We start from the raw sequence: 25458 nt of genomic DNA, 5'->3' as shown, positions 1-25458 counted from the left end.
TGACCAAACTGCGGGAGGCAGTGGAAGACAGGAGTGCCTGGCGTGCTCTGGTCCATGGGGTCAGGAAGAGTCGGACACGACTAAACAACAAACAACATGAGAGCAAGTAGTTAGCCTTGCCCAGGGCGCAAAAAAGCCTGGCACCTCCCTCTTGCAGAGGTGAGCGGATGGTGCCCTTTGGGGAACGCAATAAGCAGCAAGCGTCCTGATACCCAGCGCGGCACAGAGCTTTAGGATGCGTCCTTCTCTCTTTAATTAAAGAAACTTAATCGCAGCTCCCTCGGTCTCCCCACCACCTCCGTCCCTCAAAGCTCAACGCAGGGGCGGAGACGTCCTGCTCAGCCCTGCCCTCCTCCGAGGCGGAGCTAAGGCGCGATGCCGCCCCCCGGTGCTCCAGCCTGACTGCGCCGGCTCCGAGCCACCCGACCCGGCTGCTCCTTCTCCGACTTGCCCTTGGGAACCGCCTTGCGGGTAACGAACTTGCGGCCCCGGGATTCCCCCGACGTCGCCTTCCCAGACCCGGCGGCTTCAGGATCTGGGGCTGCAAGTCTGCGACGCCCGCCCTTTCCTTGCGCGCGTTTTAGGATTGTTTCCCCGCCCGCCCCCCACGGCCGCACGCCTTCCGATCTCTTCTGGATCCCCGCCGCTTGGTGTCCATAGCGGCGTCTGATCCGGAGTAAGCTCCCCACAGTTCAGTCTGCTGCTCCGGGGGCTCCTTGGAAACACGCTCTTCCGCAGCCCACTCGTGGTTTTGGACACGTTTGCTCGGGAGTAAGCCCCACCGTGATCCGTAGGGCTCACTCCCAAATCGGCCGCCCTTCATGACGCAGCCATGTGCCGCACGCTTGCTTGGGAGTAAGTCCCACTGGGGGTTGCTCCTAGGTAAGGGGTGTGCAGGATCACAGCCTTCCATTGACTCGGGTGTCAGCAGGTAGAGAGAGAGGGAAGCATGGGTTTCTCTGAAGGGCCTCCAGGTGATGTTGGACTCAAAGTCCCAATAGCCCCTCCCAGCGTGGCCAGTGGTGTGGGATGCTGGGAGTTGTAGTCCAGCAACATCTGGAAAGCTGCAGGTCTCCTGTCCTTCCACTAGGGGGTGGTATTAATTGCGGTTTAATCCATCCAAGCTACAGTTAAAGCTGAGCAAAGGACAAGCTTCCACCACTGTTTGATCAAACTCTGCTTAAATATTATATATACGAAAGTGTGGTTAGAGTTCCCATTCTATACATAGGAAACTGCCTTATATGGAGCCAGATGATTGGCGGGAACAAACTTGGTACCGACTATGCTGAGTAAGTTCCCTTGAATAAAATTGGGGCTTACTTCTGAGGAGACATATATAGGATTGCCACCCTGAAACCTCTCAAATGTGACTGGGTTGGCACACAGCAAACCAAGGGACTTATTTCACAGGGTTTTGCAAGGAACTGTTCAGACCACACGAAAACCTAGCTCTCAGGAACAACAAGTGGAGTACAGTCAAACCTCAGTTCCCAAACGGCTCCGTTTTGGAACATTTTGGCTCCTGAATGCTGAAAACCCGGAAGTAAATGCTCTGGTTTTCAAACATTTTTCAGAAGCCGAACGTCCGATGCAGCTTCTGCTTGAGTGCAGGAACTGATACGTTCGACAACCGAGGTTTGACTGTAGCAAAACGTGTGCATCTGGTCTCTACTAGGCCACATTCACACCATACTTTTACAGCACTATGGTGCCGCTTGAAACAGTCTTGGCCTCCCCCAAATAATTCTGGGGAATGTGGATTGTTAAGGGCACCGGCAGTTGTTAGGAAACCTCTATTCCCCTCAGCTATATTTCTCAGTCTAGTTTAACAAGCAATCCCACTGCACTGGGAGCTCTGGGAATTGTCACTCTGAGAGGGGAATAGGTAAAGGTAAAGATACCCCTGCCCGTACGGGCCAGTCTTGCCAGACTCTAGGGTTGTGCGCTCATCTCACTCTATAGGCCAGGAGCCAGCGCTGTCCGGAGACACTTCCGGGTCACGTGGCCAGCGTGACAAGCTGCATCTGGCGAGCCAGCGCAGCACACGGAACGCCGTTTACGTTCCTGCCAGTAAGCGGTCCCTATTTATCTACTTGCACCTGGAGGTGCTTTCGAACTGCTAGGTTGGCAGGCGCTGGGACAGAAAGACGGGAGCTCACCCCGCCGCGGGGATTCGAACCGCCGACCTTTCGATCGGCAAGTCCTAGGTGCTGAGGTTTTACCCACAGCGCCACCCGCGTCCCACCGAGAGGGGAATAGGGGTCCCCTAACAACACTCCACATCTTTTAACAAACTTCAGCTGGAACAACCCTTCACTTAAAAACAAAGCCAAACCACCTCCTATACACAGAGAACCAGCCTGATGCTTCTCCCTAACATGCTAGCTTTCTGTGTACAGGGATTTTGTTTTAATTTTGTGCAGAGACAAGCAGTCAAACACTTCAGCCCCTTCTTTCTCTCTCTCCACTCCACTGATAGCCTGAAGTGCTCCAGTCCAGACACAGGTTTCCACGTCATCCCTAGGCCTCTCCAAGCATTAGGAATGTGGGGAAATAACCATGCGAGGACAATGTAGTTATGGGCACGAACTCCGCCTTCTCCATTTCAATCACATTCTGAAGTGGGGACCCTCTTGCATCTGGGGGACTCCCTGAGCATTTTGGAAAGAGAGGAGATAGCAGTATCCTATCACTTTAAGCAGCCATGACCCCGCCCCCAATAATCCTGGGGACTGTAGTTTGTTAAAGGTGCTGAGAGTTGTCAGGAGACTCCTATTCCCCTCAAAGGTAAAGGGATCCCGACCATTAGGTCCAGTCGTGGCAGACTCTGGGGTTGCAGCGCTCATCTCGCTTTATTGGCCAAGGGAGCCGGCGTACAGCTTCCGGGTCATGTGGCCAGCATGACTAAGCCGCTTCTGGTGAACCAGAGCAGAGCACGGAAACGCCGTTTACCTTCCCGCCGGAGTGGTACCTATTTATCTACTTGCACTTTGACGTGCTTCCAAACTGATAGGTTGACAGGAGCAGGGAGCGAGCAATGGGAGCTCAGCCCATCGCGGGGATTTGAACCACCGACCTTCTGATCGGGAAGCCCTAGCTCTGTGCTTTAACCCACAGTGCCACCCGCGTCGCCCTATTCCCCTTAAAAAGGTAAAGGTACCCCTGCCTGTACCGGCCAGTCTTGACAGACTCTAGGGTTGTGCGCCCATCTCACTCAAAGAGGCCAAGGGCCAGCGCTGTCCGAAGACACTTCCGGGTCACGTGGCCAGCGTGACATCGCTGCTCTGGTGAGCCAGAGCCACACACGGAAATGCCGTTTACCTTCCCGCTAGTAAGCGGTCCCTATTTATCTACTTGCACCCGGGGGTGCTTTCGAACTGCTAGGTTGGCAGGCGCTGGGACCGAACAACAGGAGCGCACCCCGTCGCGGGGATTCGAACCGCTGACCTTTCGATTGGCAAGCCCTAGGCACTGAGGCTTTAACCCACAGCGCCACCCGCGTCCCCTATTCCCCTTACAGAGCTGCAATTCCCATAATGGTTCAACGGTCAAGCCATTTCCCAGAGTAGTGGAAAGGTCCCTGGCTTAGTGAGAGAGCATCTGCTTTTTTCCAGGTTCAATCTTCCACATCTCCGGTTAGAGCTGGGGGGAAAATCCCTGTCTGAAAGCCTGGAGAGTTATTCAAAAGGATGGCTGGTTTCAGTTTGTATGTTGTTTCAGAAAGTGCAACTTAGATTTACCTTTTAAATGCAAACTCAAATCTAATTTCTCCCCTACCATCCCTAATCACCCCCAAGTTCAGCGGCGGGCATTTAACAAAGCTGCCCCTTCTCTCTCCTTCATCCAACTTACCGGTCTTTGAAATTATTTCCCCAGGGCGAACATTGGCTCAGACGCAACCAGCAACACCCCCCATAGTCCTGTTTAGCCTGGTGACATTTCTCAGCGGTTATGCCAGGCAGCCTGAACCATCATGTATCCCGGGTAAGGACTTTGTACAGGAAGATCCTGCAGTTGCACCGGGCGTTGCCACTGGAGTTGAAGACCCTGGGAGACCAGTATGTGAAAGATGAGTTCAGGAGACACAGATCTGTTGGTCCGGAAGAGGCTCAGTGCTTCCTGCGGGAATGGGAGGCAAGTATCTTTTCATCTTCTGCTGCCCTTCTTCAGTTTACGGGGATGTGATTAGGGTCTGTCTTACTCACTGTAAATGTATATCTTATTGGCCTTTCTTCACACATAAAGTTAAGTCAAACCATGGTTTAGTGTGAATGCTTAAACATGCAGGCTCCCACAGAGGAGGTTGCACTTGTTTTGCTACCCCGGCAGTCCTTTTAGCAAACTGTGATGTTGCAGCTAAGCCAAGGCCCAGCTTAGTTCATCATCTGAACACACTCATTGTTAAGCACTCTCCTCTTTAACCACGAGCTGTAGACAAAGCTTACCGTGTCATGTGAACCAGGCTGGCCTTTTGGATACTCCTGTGTTAGAAGTGCATCTGCTGACATTATACACTTTAGGTGTTGTTTTGCCAATTAACTGCAGGTTCCTTAAAAGGATATTTGGTAGTATAGGAGGGAAAAAATATTTTTATTTGAATGGGCTAGGAAAACCTCCTTCAACAGCAGCAACAACAAAAAACTCTCAAACAGTAAACCACCTTACAATGAGAAATAACCCCAAAGGAACAATTCCAAATAAACTACTTCACCCACATACACCAGATCCAGCCATAGACAGCCTCAACAGCATTTGATCCATCATCTTCTTCCTACTTGACCACATTGTCCTGCACTATTTGTACCTGCCTCAACCAGGTGGGGCTGGATGTCTCCACAGCCGCTACCTGTGTCGATTAGGGCTCCTAATCTGGGCAGTCAAACCCCAGCTGGGCCACCCTCAAGGGTAGGAGTGCTCCTGCAAGGACTCACAGGAAGGGTTGGCTGCGTAAGGCCAAACCTACACATCTTCGATTTTTTTCCTTCTGCCTTTTCCACTACAGGTGTGCAGAAAGCTATAAGAGCACTATTCATTTTCAGATACGTCACTACTAAAGATGTGAAGTCCTGGAAAGAAACCCAGAAAAGTAAGGGAAAACTAGTCCCTCCCCCCATTTCTCCTTCTCATTTTTAGTCACTGCTTATCCTGTCGAACTTATCCAAGGCCAACCAGGGAGTTTATGGTGGTGGGTGAGATTTGAACTCAGATCTCCAAGCCCAGTGCTTTGTTTCCTTTGGTTTTGCCATATGAATGTTAGAGGTTTCTATGCCTCTCTCTAGCAGTGTTGGAAACTGAGATATGAAAGCTAGGAGCTAAATGGCACCTTAAACCTAGGTTATGGGTGCAACAACGGAATGTCTAGGCGTGCTTTTTTTATAACGAGAATACAAAGCTGAAAAGGAATGAACTGCAGCAAAAATATTATGTTCATTTTTCACATGGTCAAGATCTTCCCTTTCCCACCGCGCTAATATTCTTAAGAGCGTCTCTTCTCCAGTCTTCAGAGTGTAGCTGGAAGTGGGGAGGCAGAAAAAGGTCCTCCTTTCCTTCCACTCTGCAGTTTTAATCTGAAATCTTAGGCGCAGGACTGTGCCCAGAGCTCAGAAACTGCTTGCGCTAATGAAATTCCCTGTCGCAAAATGCGCCTAGAACAATGGGAGTTTCGAACACTGCTCTCTAGCCAGGCAAACAAAGGACATTTTTATAGTTCAAAGACACATTCTGGCTAGGCAAAAACACTCGCAGAGGGCACAAAGCATTGCATACCCTTCCTCCCAGCCTTGATTTTTTTGGTGTGTGGTTGTTTTTAGCTTTGAAATAGCCGGGAGTCTTGGTTAGCAGGCTAATTTTTTATGTTTTCAGACTTGCTTTCAGATTAATGGGTCCTATCTTGAAAGCCACAGGGAAGTATTCATGCCAGAGGGAGGTGTACAAACAAAGTATTGTTTGTTTATGAGGAAATACTGCTCTTCAGGTAGATCCAATCAGCGGCATCTATTATTAGCACATCCTTCTTCCGATATAATACATGCTTACTTTTTAATTAAAATAATTGGCACTCTTTACAAAGAGGCAGTTGGCATGCGTGACTTGATCGTGGCTATTACCCAAGAGTGTTATTGAATTAACGTTGATAAGTCATACAGCCCATAAGTCATGCAAAGCCCTGTGTGTGATAACTGCGTTTGGTTGAGAAATTAATGATAACGATTAAAGGTAATACTTAATTCTCTGTGGCTCTCGTTTATCGTGACAAGAGATGAGCACAGTCAAGACTTGGACTTGTGCGCTTCCCCTTCTCCCCATTTTTCTGGCATGGCCACTTTCGCTTCCATTTTTGACCAGCCACGGTTTAGCATTGCTTTTGATCCCTAGATTGTGGTTGGTTGTTAACTGTGGTTCATAAACCGTAGCTTGGCAAATTTGGAAGACATGACTAACCAAAGAATGTGCATCACCATTTTGAAGTTCAAAGGGGAGATGGTGCGGTCGTTGCTATAGTGATCTGCCCCGGCTTGATTTCTGAGTCAACATTTCTTTATCTGTGCAAGCCTTTACAGCAGTGATGGCCAAACTCGGCCCTCCAGCTGTTTTGGGACTACAACTCCCATCACCCCTAGCTAACAGGGCCAGTGGTCAGGGATGATGGGATTTGTAGTCCCAAAACAGCTGGAGGGCTAAGTTTGGCCATCACTGCTTTACAGGGTAAGAAAGTAGATTGCTTTTTTGCTTGCATGTTTTTGTTTCTTACCACTCCAAGCTGAAAATTCAATTTTGCAGAAAAAAGACACTATGTAAGATAGAGTTGGCTAAAGTAGGCATGGTGCAAAAGTGAGTGTCCTGCCTGGAATTCTGTAGCCAGAACCTCAACTTACATATTTAATAGAAATTATGCTGACTGGTCCATTGGTCCATGAGCATCCATATACAGTGGTACCTCAGGTACTTAATTCGTTCCGGAGGTCCGTACTTAACCTGAAACTGTTCTTAACCTGAAGCACCACTTTAGCTAATGGGGCCTCCTGCTGCTGCCGCACCGCCGGAGCACGATTTCTGTTCTCATCCTGAAGCAAAGTTCTTAACCTGATGCACTATTTCTGGGTTAGCGGAGTCTGTAACCTGAAGCGTATGTAACCTGAAGCGTATGTAACCTGAGGTACCAGTGTAGGTTCTATGCATTCTTTCCTTTGCAAAAGGAACTGGGAGTTACTTAATATACTCCAGGATTTGTGCTGAGTGAAGAAATACCAGCCCCACTAAAGACAAGAAGCATTGCTCAGGTTTCCTTTTGTTTCTAAGAATTTTATGAAACTGGACGCATATTTCTGTGGTTTTCTATGAAACAATAAGTTATACAATCCCCGCCTTTTAAAATAGTCTCAGATCTCTTGTCGCAGAGGCTATCTTTAGACACTTTAATGTACGCCTACAAGTAATTATGTTATTCTTGCTCTCTTACTCAGCATTAAATGCTGGAAATGAGAACACTTTATTTGTTTCTGGATCATAGGTAGGCCCAAGAGAGATTTCTGAAGGGGGAAAAAGGGGAGGTGATACATTGGTGGATGGAGTATCTGACAAGATAGCAGGGGGAAACCAATGTGGTACCCTCCAAATGTTATGGACTACAATCCCATCATCCTGGACTAGTGGCCATTCGAGCTGAGACTGTTGGGAGTTGGAGTCCAGCAACATCTGTGTGCCTTATCACGTTGGCTTCCCCTGCCTTTGAAGCTATCATTTGTCATGCTTTACTGCAGTAGTCTTCAACTTTTTCAGATCCAGGACTTGCCTTTGACTCAAAGATGCATTTGGGAAGCCACGGCTTAATTATTATTTCACCATACATATATATATGAATAGTTGTAGTGCTGCTGTTGCAATCAGGCTGTGACACCCAGTAAGTAGATCCTGACCCACCTGTTGAAGGTCAGTGTTTGCTGCGCTGCAAACCTCAACACCCCTGACCATTAGCTAATCTGGTTAGGGATTCTGGGAGTTGTAGTCTAATAACATCTGAGGTCCCAAGGTTGAAGAGCACAGGGGGTCAAAGCAAGGGAGCAAAACACTGGAAAGGCATGGGAGTAATTTTTCTTGTGGTCCTGTTCCGGAAGTGACCACAAACTTAGGTCTCCAGCTAGTCCAAAAACAGCTGGAGACCCAAGTTTGGGAAGCCCTGCCTTAGACAAACCTAGGAAGCTGCCTTGATGCTATTGGTCCATCTTTCTCAGTAGTGCCTACACTGACTGGCAGTGGCTTTCCAGGATTTCAAGCATGAGTCTTTCCCAGATTTACCTGCAGATGCCACTGGGGATTGAACCTGAGAAATTCTGCTTGCCAGGCAGATGCTTTATCACTGAACTACGGTCTGTTCCCGAGGCAGTGGGTGTTCCGAGGTCCCTAGAGATTAAAGAAAAGGACTTAGATTAGGACCGGCCCTGGGAGATGACAACCCCAGCTCCTGAACAACAGGAGAGTGGGCTTTTTAAAATGGCAGCTATGCCACCACAACCAATTGACCAGTTTCTGCTAATGAAATGATGGGTCTTTAGTGGTGATGTTGTCCTATCAGTGTGCAGTTCCTGGAGCTTTCCACACGGTGGCACCAACAGTCTTTGCCAGGTGTTTCACAGGGCTCATGAGTTGCTGGGACAGATGTGGCCAAGGCGGGTCACGGCAACAGCTGCTCTGGCCTGTCATCATGATCCGTAGCCCGGTGGGGTTGATTAGCACTGCTTTTGACCTGAAAAGCAAGCATCGCCAGATGCTTTGTTGTTCCAGCATCACCCAAAGGCTTCCATAAACGCGGAAACACTGGGATCTGCCTTTGACCAGATCAGACTTCCTGTCTGTCTAGCGCAGTGTTGTCTCCTCTGATCAGCAGGGACTCTCTCTCAGGCAGAGCGCCTTTCCCATTATCTATGATGCCAGGAGCAGAGAACCTGTTGCATTGACAGGTAGCACAGAGCTGAGTGAGGAACAGCAATCCAGATTCTTGTGGACTCCCAACTCCCATCCGCCCCAGCCAGTGGTCAAGGATGGTGGGAGTTGTAGTTCCTCACCTCTGTGCTACTCGACCCTTTTAACAGGAGACGCTGGGGATTGAACCTGAGACCTTCTGCATGCCAAGCATATGCTCTGCTACTGAGCTATGGCCCATCCCTATACCTTTTAGCTGTGATTCCTGCATTATAGGGAGTTGAACTAGATGACTCTTTGGGTCCCTTCCAACTCAACATTTCTTGGTTTCTGTGATTTTTAGATACCCTTTAAAATAAACAAATAAACAAATGAGTTGGCTCTTAGTATAGGCTCCTGTATGCAAGCATGTTTTCTTCCTCTGAACTATAGTTCTTTCCTTTATACCAGGGGTCGGCAACCCGCGGCTCCGGAGCCCCGTGTGGCTCTTTTACACCTTTGCCGCGGCTCCGGGGCGGATACTAGCGAGGGGAGGAGGCGCATTGTGCGCCCCGACACTCCCCACTGTGGCGGGCGCTGTACTGGCTGTGACGTCGCATGGGGCGGTGCGTGCGTTAGTCATGCACCGTCCCGATGTCACCTTCCTGCCCGCTGTCAGATCGCGGCTCCGGAGATATATTTGTTTTAAATGTCGCAATGGTTTTGCGGCTCTCAGGTTTTTTTTTTCTTCTGAAACGGATCCAAGTGGCTCTTTTTGTCTTAAAGGTTGCAGACCCCTTGCTTTATACAGTGGTACCTCGGGTTAAGAACTTAATTCGTTCCGGAGGTCCGTTCTTAACCTGAAACTGTTCTTAACCTGGAGCACCACTTTAGCTAATGGGGCCTCCTGCTGCTGCCACGCCGCCGCCGCACGATCTCTGTTCTCATCCTGAAGCAAAGTTCTTAACCCGAGATAATATTTCTGGGTTAGCGGAGTCTGTAACCTGAAGCGTCTGTAACCTGAAGCATCTGTAACCTGAGGTACCACTGTAACTGCAACAGTCTTTTCATTTGAATACAGTTCGTTATAATAGGAATTAGGCTGGAAGCCACGAAGCTAGGGTTTCAACATATGGCTTTTCCTAAGCACTTCGGAGGCTAAATAATAGCCATCATAGCTTTACCACATTGCGTGTGTGTGTGTGTGAAAGAATTTTCCCTCTGGGAGATGTTTTTAAAAAGCTTTCTGATAGAGAAGGCTCCAAGGCATCATGAAAAGGTCTCATTGTGATTTCAGTGACATGGTGGAAAATTCAGTTTCGCCTCTGAGTGTACATGCCTAATATATATTTAGGATACAATAAGTTTCTTTGCACAGCATGGGCTCCATTTTGCTGCGGTAACTTTCATCATTTATTTCCTTTGTATCGCCTCTCCCTTTCTCTGATTTTGCCGTTATTAAAATAATGATCCAAGCTTAGTCTCTTGGGAATGAGTCTTCTTGATTTAAATCAGTTTTGAGTTGGGCTTATATCATTACACTTCATGAAAGAAAACTTTTTATTTATTTAGGATCAGACCTGTATTGCTTAATTTGCAGTTTTGGAGAGAGAGGGAGAGAGAAAATGAATGCAATTAAATAATTTAGCCAATTACATTAAAAAAAAATCTGTCAGTGTTCAGTTACTTTATGTATCATTTACAAAAAGAGATGTTTGGTTCAGTTTTCTTTTCTTTTCACACACACCTATTTGACTAAGAGTCTAGAACTCAAAAATGATTCCTCTCAGCCCCGTAGTGAGCATGATGGAACACTAACTACAGTTTTCCTTGATATATTGCTGAAGGATTTGCATGCCTTTGGTCAAAATAAAGACAGTAAGGGGGTGAATGTGGACATGGGACAAGTCTTGCACTTTAGAAGCAAACAATTGATATCTGCCTAGCTAATATATTTTATTGCAAAAAGTGATTCTAGTGGTCTTGAAAACTCTAAGATGGGGACATGGGTGTGTGATCTATAGGTGGGAACCAGTGTCCCATCTGTAGAAGGACTCCCATTGGAGAGACAGGGAGCCATTTTATTGCAGATTCTCCTTCCTCTGATAGCCACCCCCCTTGCAGCACCTCTAATACTGCTTTGGTGTCCCCTGCCCAACCCTCTGAAGCAGCTTTTCAGGGAGAAGACATACTTGAAGTTTAAATAAAATAAATACATTATTTTATTTTTAATTGGATCCTTTTTCTGCTTATGTGTTTGCTTTCCTGTGCCCTCTTCAGAAGGAAGGGCGGGATATTATTATAAATGATGATGAATTGTCAGAAATCACCCCCTCCCCTCCCCGGCCTTCCTCTAAGCAGGGGCATGATCCTGATTTAGTGGTCTGGGTCCAAGTTGGTGTAAGCTACCGGCGAAACATATTACGATCCAAAGACGAACTATTTTCTTAGCTGAGCATTAAAAGGATAATTGCTTCAATCCTTCACCTCTGATGTGTTTATGAGAATGTTGCAGTTCTTGTGTCTGTACCAGAGTCTTAGTAATATGCAAGCGCTTAGGGAAGAAAATGGCTTCTGATTCAAAGGCAACTGCTCTGCCAAAATTGGACTCCCCCCCCCCCCCAATCAGTGTCACAACTAGGCTTCAGTGATGGTATGAGAATTTAGTTGTCGGTTCTGTATCCCATTTTCTCAGATGCTCCTATCTATTCTCTTCCTTGCCTTGCGCTATCAAGTTCTCAAGAGCTGTCACTTTTACGTAGCCGTCTTCAGATTAGGGAGTGCTCTCTGTGGAATCTGAACGCAGTTCTAAAAGCTTTAATAGATACCTCTTTCTGAACTTCCTCCTCTGGTGTCAGGCTGTTTCCTGACTGTTAGAGAAGTAGCCCTACGAGCCATTACCTTAGCAAAAAAAATAAAAAGAGGATCTCCGAGCAGGGCAGCTATTAGAGAGAGAATAACTCTTCACTATTCCATAGAGACAGCTGCTCCCCACTCTTCCTCACCACCGTATTAAGGACTGTGATTGAATTGCTCTTTTCAAGAGAATTCATGTGTTCTGTGCAGCATCAGAAACCTTCCCAATTGCTTCTGGCGACAAGTAAATGTAATGGGAGAGCATTTAATTTGAACCGTCGAGTTTCACTTCAGTTGCATTAAATTCAGACGCCCAACATGGTACTACTGCATGGCAGGGAGGTCAATGGGAAAGGAAGCCTAGTATATGCCGAGATTATGTTTTGGATGAAAAAGAACATTATTTGGACGAGGAAGACATTATTAGACCAGTGGTCCATCCAGCCAAACTTCCCCATCATTGGCTCCAACATGGGAGAAGAACATAGAGTTCCGCAGTTGTTTTTGGACTTCAGCCCCCATCACTCTTGAACGTTGGTCATGCTGGTTGGGGATTATAGTCCCAACAACATTTAGGGACCCAAAGTTGCGGGAAGTCTGATCTATTCCATATGAATGCATGAAGGTGCCTGGTCTCACAATGGCCAAGCAGGTGCCTATGGGAAGTAACAGCACATAGGTTGGCCAACACCTAGTAGGCAGAGGCATGCTGCTTCCAAGAGTAAGGTAGAAAATAGCCACTTGCACTGATTGATCGCCTTATCGTCCTTGAATTTGTCTCTTGCCAAACTGGAACAGAGAAATATTTTCTTTTTTTAAAAAAACTTTAAAAACCCCCATATATAAAAACTCGGCAATTCCTTATTAGACTAGAGAAAGACATAATGGATTGACACGTTAATTGTTCCCTTGGCAGAGAATAAATATTTAATTTGATAGAGAATTAAACACATTTTCTCTCGCTTGGCACTTTGAAATAGATGATGCCATGTTGGATATTATTCATTTTGGGTTTAATTCATAGGTTTGAATGTGTTCGCATTTTATTTCTTTTAAGATAAAGAGTAGCATTCTATCGCTGTGTGTTTGACAGAAATAGCTTGTACAGGCACACACACACACCGACTTATGCGTGGTTGACTCTGTTGGAAATCAAGCCTTTATCAGGAGAAACTGGCAACTCTCGCAGGCACCCGGCTTGGTCTCCTGTTGACCTCCCTGTCTGCTTTCCCGGCAGGATCCAGGCAGAGGTTGCGATAGGCGATCCTTCTCAGCGTGAGAAGAACACACCCTCTCTTTCCTGCCCCCCCCCCCGGCAGGGGAAAGAGATAGACAGAAACGTATTTACATGCCTTTATTTCTGTCTTTGCAGCGTTACAAAAAACATGACTGCACTCTTCAAACTCCAGCAGTCGAGAGAACAAACACTTCCTGTACAGCTCATATTACACTCTGAGCTAATTCCGGTGCCCTCTGTTTCCCACGGACAGTCCCAACATCATGTGATGTTGTTTTCAAGCAAGCAGCTCGCAGCAGCATTGTTTCTATATCGTAACAGACTCACGCATACATGCGGCGCTGGGGAAAAAATACATAAATTCCGAGCTGAAATGGTGGGAGAGGGCTGGGAAGTCCTTGCGGCTAGCGAGGAGACCCTCCCCAGAGCTCAAAGACGACGCCAGTGAGCCAAAAAAGTCTCGCAAGGCCTCCCCAATGGTGTGCAGGAGCTCTTGTTGCTGCCACACTACCCCGCTCAACAGCTGTTGGGCGGGAAGCTGCACGCTTACACGCATTTCACTCATGCACGCAGAGACCCGGAACATAACCCTCCTGTAAGCGAGGAGTCACCTGTGCTACAAAGGTAAGTAGCAAAAGGTAAGATCACAGCAACATCACACAGACAACTCCCCCATCTGATGCCGTTTATGCAACACTCCTGATTGCCTACACTTGGTCAGGGGAGGGCAACCCGTGTTCCTCAAGATGTGTTTGGACTCCGACTGCCAGCATGGCCAGGGGTCAGGGATGATGGGCTCTGTAGTGCTGGTAGCATCTAAATGGCCGCCAGTTCCCTCCCACTGATCCACTCTGGGATTTTTTTTGGGGGGGGGAGGGACAAGGTCTTCATTCAAGAACCTATCCTCGCAACATTGACGCAAAAACTCCGCACATAGAGGAAGAAGAAGAAGAAGAGGAAAATTTTGGACTTGATATCCCGCTTTATCACTACCCCAAGGAGTCTCAAAGCGGCTAACAATCTCCTTTTCCCTTCCTTCCCCACAACAAACACTCTGTGAGGTGAGTGGGGCTGAGAGACTTCAAAGAAGTGTGACTAGCCCAAGGTCACCCAGCAGCTGCATGTGGAGGAGCAGGGAATCGAACCCTGTTCACCAGATTACGAGACTACCGCTTTTAACCACTACACCACACAGGCTCTAAGTACACTAAGCAAAAGAATGAAAGACCACTGCCCACTTCTTTCTTCCCCCACCTCTCTTCCCTGATTTTCTCCCCACCAACCTAACAGTGTCTGTGACAGCAGCGTCTCACACTGACCTGTAGAAAGGACTCTCTGAACTGGAAACAGATATGTCGTATGTACCCTTGTTAGAAGTTGTACCAGGGCCAGGATTGTGCCTGTTTTCCCTGATCCTGACCTTTGCCATCTTTCTCATCTTCTGATCTGAGTCTATGTATACACGTGTTAGATTTCTGTGTGGTTCATGGCTGCTATTTTCCTATGTGCATAACTCTTTGGATCTGGACATGCATCTATCAGGGGAGATATTTTGTAGATGTTGCTTTATAGAATCCATTAGCAGCTGAATTAATAACAAAGAACTGCATGTGAGCTTAATTGGTGGAAAACCGATAATAGCGTGTAATGGGTTTTAATTGCTGTGTGAATAGGTGCTTAGAATTTGGTTTGTGGTCTCTGCTTAGTGCCTTTGTTCTTTTGCCCCATCAAATGTGTTCAGAGTCAGCTCCGCAGTTGGTGTCGTCATGCTCTTCTCCTAATTAGTCTATCCCATTGGTTAATTAAAGCTTTCCAGAGTGTAGTATGCCTTGTAGTGCCTGCCAGCCTCTATAAACATACCAGGTACCCCCCCCCCAATGTATGCACCTGTTTGCATTTCTGTCCCGATAGCATCGAAACAGTTCCTTAGAAACTGGAACGAAGGAGGTAATTCTGAGAGAGGTAGTGGTAAACATTTCTCCAGGAAGATAATGAAATTCTAAATTGATGACACTTCGGCTTTTTAGATAAAATTGTTTTGCAGATATTGTGCGCAAGAAAAACCAGTAGTCATATTTCTGCTTGTGTATGTGTGAATACATTACTAAAATTAATTCCCTGCAACTGTGTGTGAGTAGATAGATATATAGATAAAACAGAAAAAACTAAAGTAATAACTAATTTCTTGTGCATAAAGGAGTAACCCAAAGGACTAGGTCTGCAGCATTCTGAGGCACTTTAAATACACACATACTTATACCCCCTTGTGCAAATTAATTGAAACAAAGCATGTTTTCTATCTTACTCGTAAACAAACACGAAAAGTCAGTTGATCATTATGGTGTCGGAAGCCTGCAGCCAATGGAAGGAATGATGCGCTTGCCACAATATATTGAGGTTCTACGAAAGAGAGTTATTCCAGAGCTGAAAAAGAGGTTTCCTGACGGTACTGGGATATTGCAGAAGGACCTAGCCCCCTGTCACACATTGAAAGTGGTGAAGAAATTTGTGACAGAGCAGCAAATACAGGTACTTGATTGGCCAGGGAATTCCCCAGACGTAAATCCCATTGAGAATTTGTGGGCTATATGCAAAAGTCGCCTCCATGCTGCAGACTGTGTGACTATGGAGAAGCTCATTCAGGTGCTGATTCAAGTGTGGTACAGGGATCCGAAAATCAACAGTGACTGTTCGAAACTAGTAGACTCGGTGCCAAACCGTGTTAAAATGCTGCTTTAAAAAAGCGGAGGTCATATCGGTTAATAATGTATGCATATGTGAGTTTTGTACATGTATATGTGAGTTTTGTACAATAAACTACATTGTTTGTTTCAATTAATTTGCACAAGGGGGTATGTAGAATTTGTTTCCTTGGAAGTAAGCGCCATTGATCACAGTGGAAAGACTGATCACAGTCTTTCAAGGACCTGTGCTTGGAGTCAGTCCCTAACACCCCATCAATCCTATGCACATTTACTTTGAAGTAAGAGGAAGTGGTTTAAAGTGCTGGAAGAAGCACGTTCCCCGATGGGGAAGTGCAGCCAATCCCAAGGGGCTCCCTGTCGGCGCTGCCAGGGATCTCTGTTTTCAAAGGAACAATCAGGAGCTCCATTTAACTGTAGCTGTGTCCGTACCTTCCCCACACCCGGTGTCACCTGATGTCAGGTGTGGGGAGGTGTGTGGGGCAGGTGGGCATGGTTTATGTGCTGGGCCAACTAGGCTGCAGAGCAGAGGTCCCCTACCCTTGCTATAGGCTATAACCAAAATGTTGGTGTATCTAAGTGAATCAAAACTCATTAATATGACACGCCGTGCTTAACTTTTCTTGGTTCAGGGCTGCAAAGGTAGAGAACGCTTCATTGTATGAGAGTAAGTCACGTTGCTATGGCAGCTAAGGCAGAGGAGAAGAAGCTGAGATTTCTGTTTTATTTCTAAGAAGGTGTATTCATTTTAAACACTCCTTTATTTGCAGCTTCCAGAGCTACATAGTTTTTCAGGAGGCAGGGCTCGCACATTGTTTGATTGCTGTCAAGAGCTTAAGGAGTATTTGAAAGCTTTTCCTTTCTCAAAACTTAAAGAGAGGGGGGCAGGCTTAACCTTACAGCTTCGTATTGAAATCCAGGCGTGACGAATGGCCTCCTGCATATAAATGAATTAACATTTGCATAATATTTTATCTCTTTTGAGCTCTTCTGTGCTTCTTCCTAACGAGTAGTCATTATTGTGTTTTCTGTATATTAAGTTGGAAATTAGAAATATTTAGTATTTAACAGCATAATTTGTGCGTGTTTCACTTGGAAATGTTCAGTGGGGCTCCTTGCAGGGAAGGTGGGCTATAAACCTAATAATAAATAAATAACACATGGAGAAGAATGCTGCTTTGCTTCCCCAACGGGAAATCTATTGGGAAAGTGCAGGATGCTTGGAAAGGCAAATGATGTTTTGAATTGCTATTTCATGGTGTATGGCAGAGATGGATAATCTCTCCAGATGTTGGATGACAACTCCCATCATCCCTGCCCATTGCCTACATTGGTTGGGGGGCTAAAGGGAGTTGGCGTTCAACAGTAGCTGGACGGTCACATATTCCCCATCCTTGGGGTATATAAGTAGGGTTGCCACATAACAACCTGGGTGCTGGACATACAGCCAGTGATGCAGTAGATGAGATAGCTGCACCTGCATCCACTTGGCCCCTCCCTGGTCCACTCATCTGTCTCTTCCTTCTTCATCTGCTTTGTGTCTCTTGGCAAGTTAGGCAGAGAGATAGGTAGCAAGCCCAATAAGTTGCTACAGCAGCTCATATCCTGCAGCATCAGACATCTACAGGTGCCTAGGTAGCATGCTATACAAAGCACAAAATATTTGGCAATACTATTTTTCTTTAATACAATGCTTTAAGAATACTTTAGACCAAAACTTTGCAAATCGTTCATGTTGGTGACACACTTTTTCAACATGCATCATTTTGCAACACAGTAATTCAGTTTTACTAGCAAACTGGATGTTAAACTTAACTCCTTTCCAGCCCCGGGAGGAGCACGGGGAGCGTTTGTGCGACACACCTATACAATGCAGCTGACACACTAACGTGTCGTGACACCGAATTTGGAAAGCTCTGCTTAGGGGCAATCCCTTGGATGTGCACGTTGCAACAAAAATGTAACACATTTATTGGGTTTCTGTAGTAAGTAGGATTAATTTTTTTCATACTGTCCTAAAAAAAAAGTCAGTGTTGCAATTTGATTAGATATCCCTCACTGCGATCATTTCTCATGCATCTGGCCTCTCCCTGCAATGAATCTTTGTGACAGTAAAAGCAGAACGCAGTTCTCTGTGGAAATAAAAGATTTGTTCTTGACAAGAGCGAGACTGAATACCGAGTCAAAGTAATGTATGGATTCTATGAGTTGAAAGTGCCATCTGGAATCAGTAATGTTTATATTTTGGATCCGGCTACTGGGAAACCAGTGGTGTTGGCTTGGAAACAGTATTTTCTTGGCACATTTAAAAACATACTGGAATAGGAGCGAGGGGTCCAAGTGCATACTGATAAATTTAAGTTTGCCCAGTTCAGATATTCTAGTGCAACAAACCTACTTGAAAAAAAAGAAACCATCTTTTTGCGGTTAGGAAAGTGATGGGGAAATCCATCAAAATGTGTGGTATGAACAAACAAGCAATAGGAAGACTCAGTGCAAAACAAGATTTTACACAGGAGATGCAGGAATAGTCTTCCTGACCACAGGAAGCTGTGGGGTGCTCTACATTCCTCCCCTTTTCAAGCAAAAGACCATCACGCAACGTTAAAACAGTGTGCATATTTGCATGAAACATGTAGTTAAAACGTTACAGCTGAAAAGAAGGTGGTCAAAACAGTTTCAGTAGATCCCAAGTTAAGTTTTAAAGGAAGCTCTCCTATTCTTTTCCCCAGTGCTTGTTGTGGATTTGTACAGTGGAAATGTTTTCACATGATTTGGGAAAGTTCTTTTACCCAATAAGCATGTGTTATTTCTTTGGGTGAACACTCCCACAGGGTTTTCTGTCTGACTTGTTCAGTATTCTGGCGAGATACAACTCGGCTGCTGTGTGTTCTTTGGCATTAGCATGTGGAGTACTTTGAAATACCCAGAGTGCGGAAGTGATGCTTTTCAAAGCTCCAAATGTCTTTGAACTGTGCAAGCTTTTCTATCAATTGAATTTTTAAAAGGATCCCCAAATTAGTACAGTACTAGATTCATTTCCCCCCCCAATGGACTGGGAGCATCCGATTCCCTTTTGGTTTCTTTGAACATCCCAGCCTACAAGGATGCCATTCTTGCTGTTTAAGGTTGGAGAGCTTCATACCTGGCCGGTTTATTTCTTGACTACGGAACACTGAGAACTAAGTTTCCTTCAGTACTTAGTTGTCATTGACTTCAGTTGCTCAAAGACTGAAAGTAAGAAAGCTGATCATAACCCTTCTAGGCACCAGCAATCCTTTACAAGCAGTGGAACGAGAACTTGTTTGATACTTGAATTTCTGGGCAGATCCACACATTTTTTCCCACCCGACTCCTTGGAGGTATTGATGGATTCAGACAACCTTCCCCACTTCCCCAATACGTACTGATTTTTGTAGTTTCCTGTGGGCAGGAGTCAAGTGGAGTTAGGTTGTCTGAAAGGCTCACATAAGTAATGCAATCCATAGGTGCCAGAAAATGAAATAATACCTCAATTTACACCAGCTTGTGGTTGCAAGGTTAATGCTCACTTTCAAAATCATCTGTGATTTTATTCACAATTTTCAGAAGCGGCTTGACTGGAGGAGAACACTGTTACTTACTGGGAGGCACAAGATGCTGGGCATGAGACCATCTATTTTTGTCCCTGCCAATTCATTTGCACTGCACTGACCTCCCTCCATTTCCATGCCCCATCTCTCTCCTAGTAAGCAGTAACTACCCATCTGCCAGAAAAGTGGCACAGCAGTACTTGTGATAATTTTATCTGTACTCATGATGCAGATTAACCATAACTTGTTGGGCTCATTTAATCAAAACTGGAAGCAAAATGATCTGCATTGGACAAAGAGGAACTAGGATGGAGTACATGAGCTTGGGAGGAGGCTGGACTTCTTTCCACTAAGAAATCCAAACACAAACAATACAGTAATTTGATTTTCTCAAGGCAAGAGCAGTGAGGGAGACTGGAGCTCATCTCTTCCATACCTTTATTTGTGTTGAATGAGAAAGTGGTATTAAGTAGGCTCCCCCTTCCCATCATGCCTCATTGCTGATTCTCATAAGTAAATCTTGTCCACATAGTTTCCCATGCGGTGTTGACTGATGCTGCTAAGAATCAAGGATTCAACAACGACACTTGTGACATGGTTTGATAAAGACTGTCTAAATGTGATGAGACAATCAACGTGGTTGGCAAATCTCCACAGTGGGTGGATGGAGTGCGGTCCTTGTTTACTTAAAAGCAAAGGAAATAAACACACAGAAAAGCATTTCATCCTTTGCCAAAAGGGGGGGGGGGACCCACTCACCCCGTGATACGTTTAATAGACTCATTTCACTAACAAAGGCAGCCTGAAATAACCTGATGATAAATTGCTGTTGGTGACTTGGTACAGGAGTTCAAATTGAAAAGCAAAGTAACTGTCAGTTCAAATTAGCTTCATTAATTGGTTCTATAATTTGATCTACTTAAGTGTTTCTTTTGAAATCTTAATACATCCTTTTAAATTGCTTACGGAGTGTGGGCTGCTGTGAAGTTGTAGCCACTCCAAAAGTGAAAAGAAAATATAGCAAGTTAACCTGACGTGCTGGTAATGTTTCTAGCGTTTACTGTTATCAAAATACATCAGTAAGATGAAGGGCAATGAGGCTTATGAAGATTACAGAGGAATAACTTTGTTTGAAACAATTGCTTCAGAATGCATCTATTGACAGGATATATGATTAGGTTAAAAAGATAAGAGAATCAACAGAAAGCTGCTAATAAAATTTCTTAAAGGTGCATCTTAAGAAAGTATTAGCCGAGCATGCAATTATATAAAGGACATGATGAATGTATTCTTAAAATTTCTGGTGTCTTAGAGTGGCTGGGGAAACCCAGCCAGATGGGCAGGGTATAAATACTAAAATGATGATGATGATGATGACTGGGATGGGGAAGAATTTTCAGGCTGAGGACAAGCTTCTGAGAACCACATGACCATGGTGGGTGATACCACTGGCAAAATTAATGTGGGGCAATGAATACGACCATTAACCACTCTACCCTCAAATCTCTCTGTCCAGACAAGCAGGAGGCATTACCATTGTTCAAGGTCAGAGCCAGGCAAAACCATTGGATGAAGGAGTGGAGGAGGGCTGGGAAACGGTGTGGCCATGAGGGAGTCACATAGACCAGCTAAAAAAGAACTGGATGGCCACATTTGGCCCCAGGCCTGAGGTTCCCAACCTCTGCTGTAGTCTGTATGCTGGTATTTTTTATTTGCGTTGATAGGAAGGATCTTTATCATCTTCTTCCGCTTCATATACTTAAGTTATAAGTAAGTTAGCCAAAATTCAGAGCACAGTTAGTTAGGCACACATGCACAGAATAGAAAATAAAGAAGCAATGGGGCATAAGTGTGTATAACTGTGTGTGAGTTAATGGGGTTTATTGGTAAATATATACATCATGACTAGGGATCCAGAATGGATTTGGATAGAATACTTCGGGAATCAAACTGAACATACCAAAATGTAGTTGGCAGCCAATGGGCAACTACAGGTTTCTGTAAACAGTGATGCTTCTCTACCGCCCATCATGTTTTAACTACCTGAAGTGTGAAGCTGTTTTCCACATGGGAAACAGCAGCAGATAAATAAATATATGGGGGGTAAACCATTACAAACTTTCGATAAATTATCTGTGAAAGTAGTCAATACTTCCTGCTTTTTAAATAAAACAAGTCCCTCGTTATCTCCATTGCTTCATGGCTACCATGGCAACAAACAGGAATATAAACAGAAGACCCTGCCATACCGCAATTATAACGCCATGTCTGTTCAATGCCACCATTACATATCCCCCTTAATAAATTCTGCTCTAATATTAGAAGCTGCTGGAGCAAAATACACAACTGCTTCTGCGTATAGGACACAATTATCACCAAGGAAATAAAGAATCATATGGACAAAGGTCAGATCTTGCCTAATTGACCTCAAGATAGGAGGACAGAATATCAGGTAATACAAAAGCTGTTAACACTCCCCCACACTTATAAATAAACTTAATTGGCTGGCATCGTGACTGTCAAACACGGAGTGGTTGTTAAGATTTTCTTCTCCTTCATGGACCACTTGAAAAATTGCTGAGGGACTTGAAGGACTACTTAAATTATTTTTCTGCCTGCTGTAGCAATTGTAATGCGCTGGGCAAGAGCCCGCATGATTTTCAATTGTATTTATATTGCTTCTTTTATTGATTGTATATTGTACTTTATTGTATTACCATTTGAATTCCTCAGACTTCAGATTATAGCACAATAAAATGCAATATAACAAATAAAAGAAACAATAAAAGTGCAATTAAATATCAATATGAATATTTAATGCAAGGAATGTGTCACCTCCCGTCTTTGTCCACAAATCCATAGACATCTTGCAGATCATCTAAATAAAGCAGAGGTCCACAGACCAGTTTGGGAACCTAAAGGGTTTATTTTTATTTTTTTAAAGCCAGCTATTTGTTTTTTTATTGAATTATATACCACCCTATACCCGGAGGTCTCAGGGCGGTTCACAGAACAAAATCAAAATATAAAAACACAAAATATATAATCAAAATAAAACAACCCAATAACCCCCCCCCCCAAATACCCCCAACCCATCACATTTTAAAAGGGCGTAGGATGTCAATCAAATCAACCAAAGGCCTAGTTAAAAAGGAGCATTTTTGCCTGGTCCCTAAAGGTGTATAATGAAGGAGCCAGGCGAACTTCCCTGGGGAGAGCATTCCACAGATGGGGAGCCACTGCAGAGAAGGCCCTTTCTCATGTTGCCACCCTCCAGACTTCTCAAGGAGGAGACAAATGAAGAAGGGCCTCAGAAGATGATCTCAGGGTCTGGGTAGGTGCATATGGAAAGAGGTGGTCCTTGAGGTATTGTGGTCCTGAGCGTTTTTATAGGTTAAAACCAGCACTTTGAATTGGGCCCAGAAACTAATTGGTAGCCAGTGCAGTCAGACCAGGATCAGTGTAATATGCTCAAAATGTCTTGCACTGGTGAGCAACCTGGCTGCTGAATTCTGCAAAAGTTGAAGTTTCCAAGCCATATTCAGAGGCAGCCCTGCATATAACACATTGCAGTAATATAACCTTGAGGTTACCAGAGCATAGACAAGAGTAGCTAGGCTGTCCCTGTCCAGATAGGGATGTAGCTGATGGAAGGCACTCTGGGCCACTGAGGCCACCTGAGACTTGAGCAGCAGGCAAAGGATCCAGGAGTACCCCCAAGCTACGAACCTGCTCCTTCAGAGGAAGTGTAACCCCATCAAGAGCAGGCAATCTCCCACCCATCTGGTCTAGGGAACCACCCACTAACAGTGCCTGAGTCTTACCTGGATTGAGCTTCAGTTTGTTGGCTCTTATCTAGTCCATCACCAAGGTAAGACACTGGTCCAGCACGTCCACTGCCTCACCTGCAGATGTAAAGGAGAAATGGAGCTGAGTGTTATCAGCATACTGCTGACAACACCTCCGGATAACCCCACCCAGTGGGGTGTTAAACAACGTGGGGGATAGGTTTGAGCCCTGCAGAACCCCACATTGAAGGTTTGGCGGCGCTGAAAAACATTCCTCAAGCAACACCCTCTGGGAATGACAATTGAAGTAGGACTGGTACCACCGCAACGCTATAGGTTGTATGTATGGAAAGGATGTTGAATGCATAGAGCCATTTAAAACAAAACAAAACAAAACAAAAAAACCTAGGGTGATGCATGGTCTCAGATTTCCAGTGCTAAATTGAAAAGCTATTTCTGAATTGCAGGACCATAATGACTTGCTTGAGCCCTGCATCTTTAAGGCCCCATTTTCCACTCACAAGAAGTTTCATTTCTACTTTGGCTTTGGCAAAGTAATGAAACAATCCACAAATTTCGTCAGTGTTGCTATAACACATTCATTCTAGGTTCAGCTTCAAGGGGGAATTTTTGCTTTTCATCTATACAGTGTTATTTGACTACAATATGAGTTCATTTCATATTCTTTAAAAAATATATTATTGACCTACATTGTTATTTTCACCATCAATATTTACTGTTTCTTACATTGTTTGGGGGTCCTGTTGATCTGGTTTATGGATTCTGAAACCCATTTTCCTGCCATTATATACCGGTATGATCTTGACAGCATGACTAGTGATCACAACTCAATGAAAAACAGTCCCAAATCTTACACTGGATTCTTGGTTCTACTCCCTCTGGAATATAGCCGTGATGGAGAAATTTACACAGAATCTTATATTTTCACACGGACTAGAGCCCTCAGACACGTTTTACATGATTTGGAATTCCTTTAGTTACATATACACCAGAACCATCATTTTCAAGACAACCATCAGCACAAGCCTGACAAATCTGGAACTGTACTTGGCAACCAAAGAACACTAACATTATTTATTTAACTCTTATCCTTGCTTTTCTTGCTTTCTTTCACGACCGCACTTTGTTACCTAAGCCATACGAAACTGTATTTATTTTATGTGCCTGTTTTATATTCTGCTTTTTTATGTTTTAATTTTCACTGGTTATTAAAATTGTTCCCTCAGCTTTGTATATATTCTAAAATGAAATAAAAATTCTTTACAAATAAAAGGGAAAAGAATTCCCATGACCTCCTCCTTCCAGCAGCTCCCAGGTTGTTCAAAAGAGTCCCTGCCCTTTAAGAGAGTGTTTTTTTAGGGGGGCTCAAGGAAGAGAAGAGCAAGGAGCTTTCATTCTTTCCTTAACGTGGGTCCAATTCACAATCCACGATCACTTAAGTGCTTCCTCTTTTTCTTTCTTTTTAGAACTATGCAGCGACTCTGTTGCAACAAACTAACCCAAAGACACAGAACTCTACAAGTCATCCTCGTTTTGGATCCCACCTCCCAGAAGAAAAGCTTCATGCCCTACGAGATGAACAAGTTGGGCAACTCCAAGAACTGATGCAAGAAGCTACCAAGCCCAAGAGACAGTTTAATATTTTGGATGACACAAATCACAAAAATTGACATATTACTTTAGATATGCTTTAAGTAGGGTGGTGGGGTGTTTTTGTTTTTGTTTTGTTTATGGTGCTTATTTAGCTCTGTTTTGGAAGAGATTTTCCCTCCAAAGAATAAATGAAACTGATGTTCACCCTTTCTGTTTTATTTCAGCCTCCAGGGATACGTATGACAAATATTTAGAAATACACATGGCCCCATTTATATTAATTACAGCCTAGCTAGTATTTAGAATAAAGGAACATTTTGGTTGTGTTAAATTTGTCAGATCCTGGGGCGGTGGTAATAGTGCAGGGATTAAAACGAATGTCTTTGTGCTAAGACTGGATTTTCTGGGCGAAGAACCCATTAGTATATATTTCCCAAATGGTTGAACAGCCCTTCCCAGGGAAGTCTGGGAATTGTTGCTCTGGGAGGGGAATAGGGGTCTCCTATCATCTCTCAGCACCTTTAACAAACTGCAACTCCCAGAATTCTTTCGTGGAAGCTGGCTTCTGCAATGGACATAGCAGAAATGATCAGTGATTTGTTTTGAATGATCTTATTCAGAAGTATGTCAGTTTGTCAGAAAGCTGCTTTAGTTATAAAAATGCGTATGTTTGTATTTATATAATTATTTTGTTGATCTATTGTCTGCTTTTTCACTCCATTGATCAAAAGTCCGTGGTCAAAAAATAGCAGTTATATCATTGAATCCATGACTGCACAGTTTCTTAC

At 44.7% G+C, this 25458-nt stretch overlaps 1 protein-coding gene across 3 annotated transcripts; it reads left to right on the top strand.

Moving 5' to 3' along the window:
• The first annotated feature begins 333 nt into the window (after window positions 1-333).
• On the top strand, window positions 334-24874 carry SDHAF3 (succinate dehydrogenase complex assembly factor 3). 3 transcript variants are annotated; one of them, XM_083405546.1, is made up of 3 exons: window positions 334-471; window positions 3880-4137; window positions 24544-24874. In XM_083405546.1, the coding sequence occupies exons 2-3, from the start codon at window positions 3955-3957 to the stop codon at window positions 24745-24747; spliced, it is 387 nt and encodes a 128-aa protein (XP_083261672.1). In that variant the 5' UTR covers window positions 334-471; window positions 3880-3954; the 3' UTR covers window positions 24748-24874. The 3 variants fall into 3 exon arrangements, with proteins under 3 accessions (XP_083261672.1, XP_083261673.1, XP_083261674.1); XM_083405547.1 differs by having other exon boundaries at window positions 407-676; XM_083405548.1 differs by lacking the exon at window positions 334-471 and adding an exon at window positions 2622-2790 and having other exon boundaries at window positions 3524-4137.
• The last annotated feature ends 584 nt before the right edge of the window (window positions 24875-25458 follow it).

This window comes from Podarcis tiliguerta (assembly GCF_965153285.1).
Source record: "Podarcis tiliguerta genome assembly, chromosome: 12".
NCBI lineage: Eukaryota > Metazoa > Chordata > Lepidosauria > Squamata > Lacertidae > Podarcis > Podarcis tiliguerta.
Note: the sequence above shows the minus strand (reverse complement) of the source record. Positions and strands in the feature narration are given on the sequence as shown.

Coding starts and splice junctions, on each gene's coding strand:
- SDHAF3 (XM_083405546.1), top strand. CDS start 3,955: ATGCCAGGCAGCCTGAACCATCATGTATCCCGGGTAAGGACTTTGTAC. Junction 4,138..24,543: donor GCTTCCTGCGGGAATGGGAG/GCAAGTATCTTT, acceptor CTTTCTTTTTAG/AACTATGCAGCGACTCTGTT.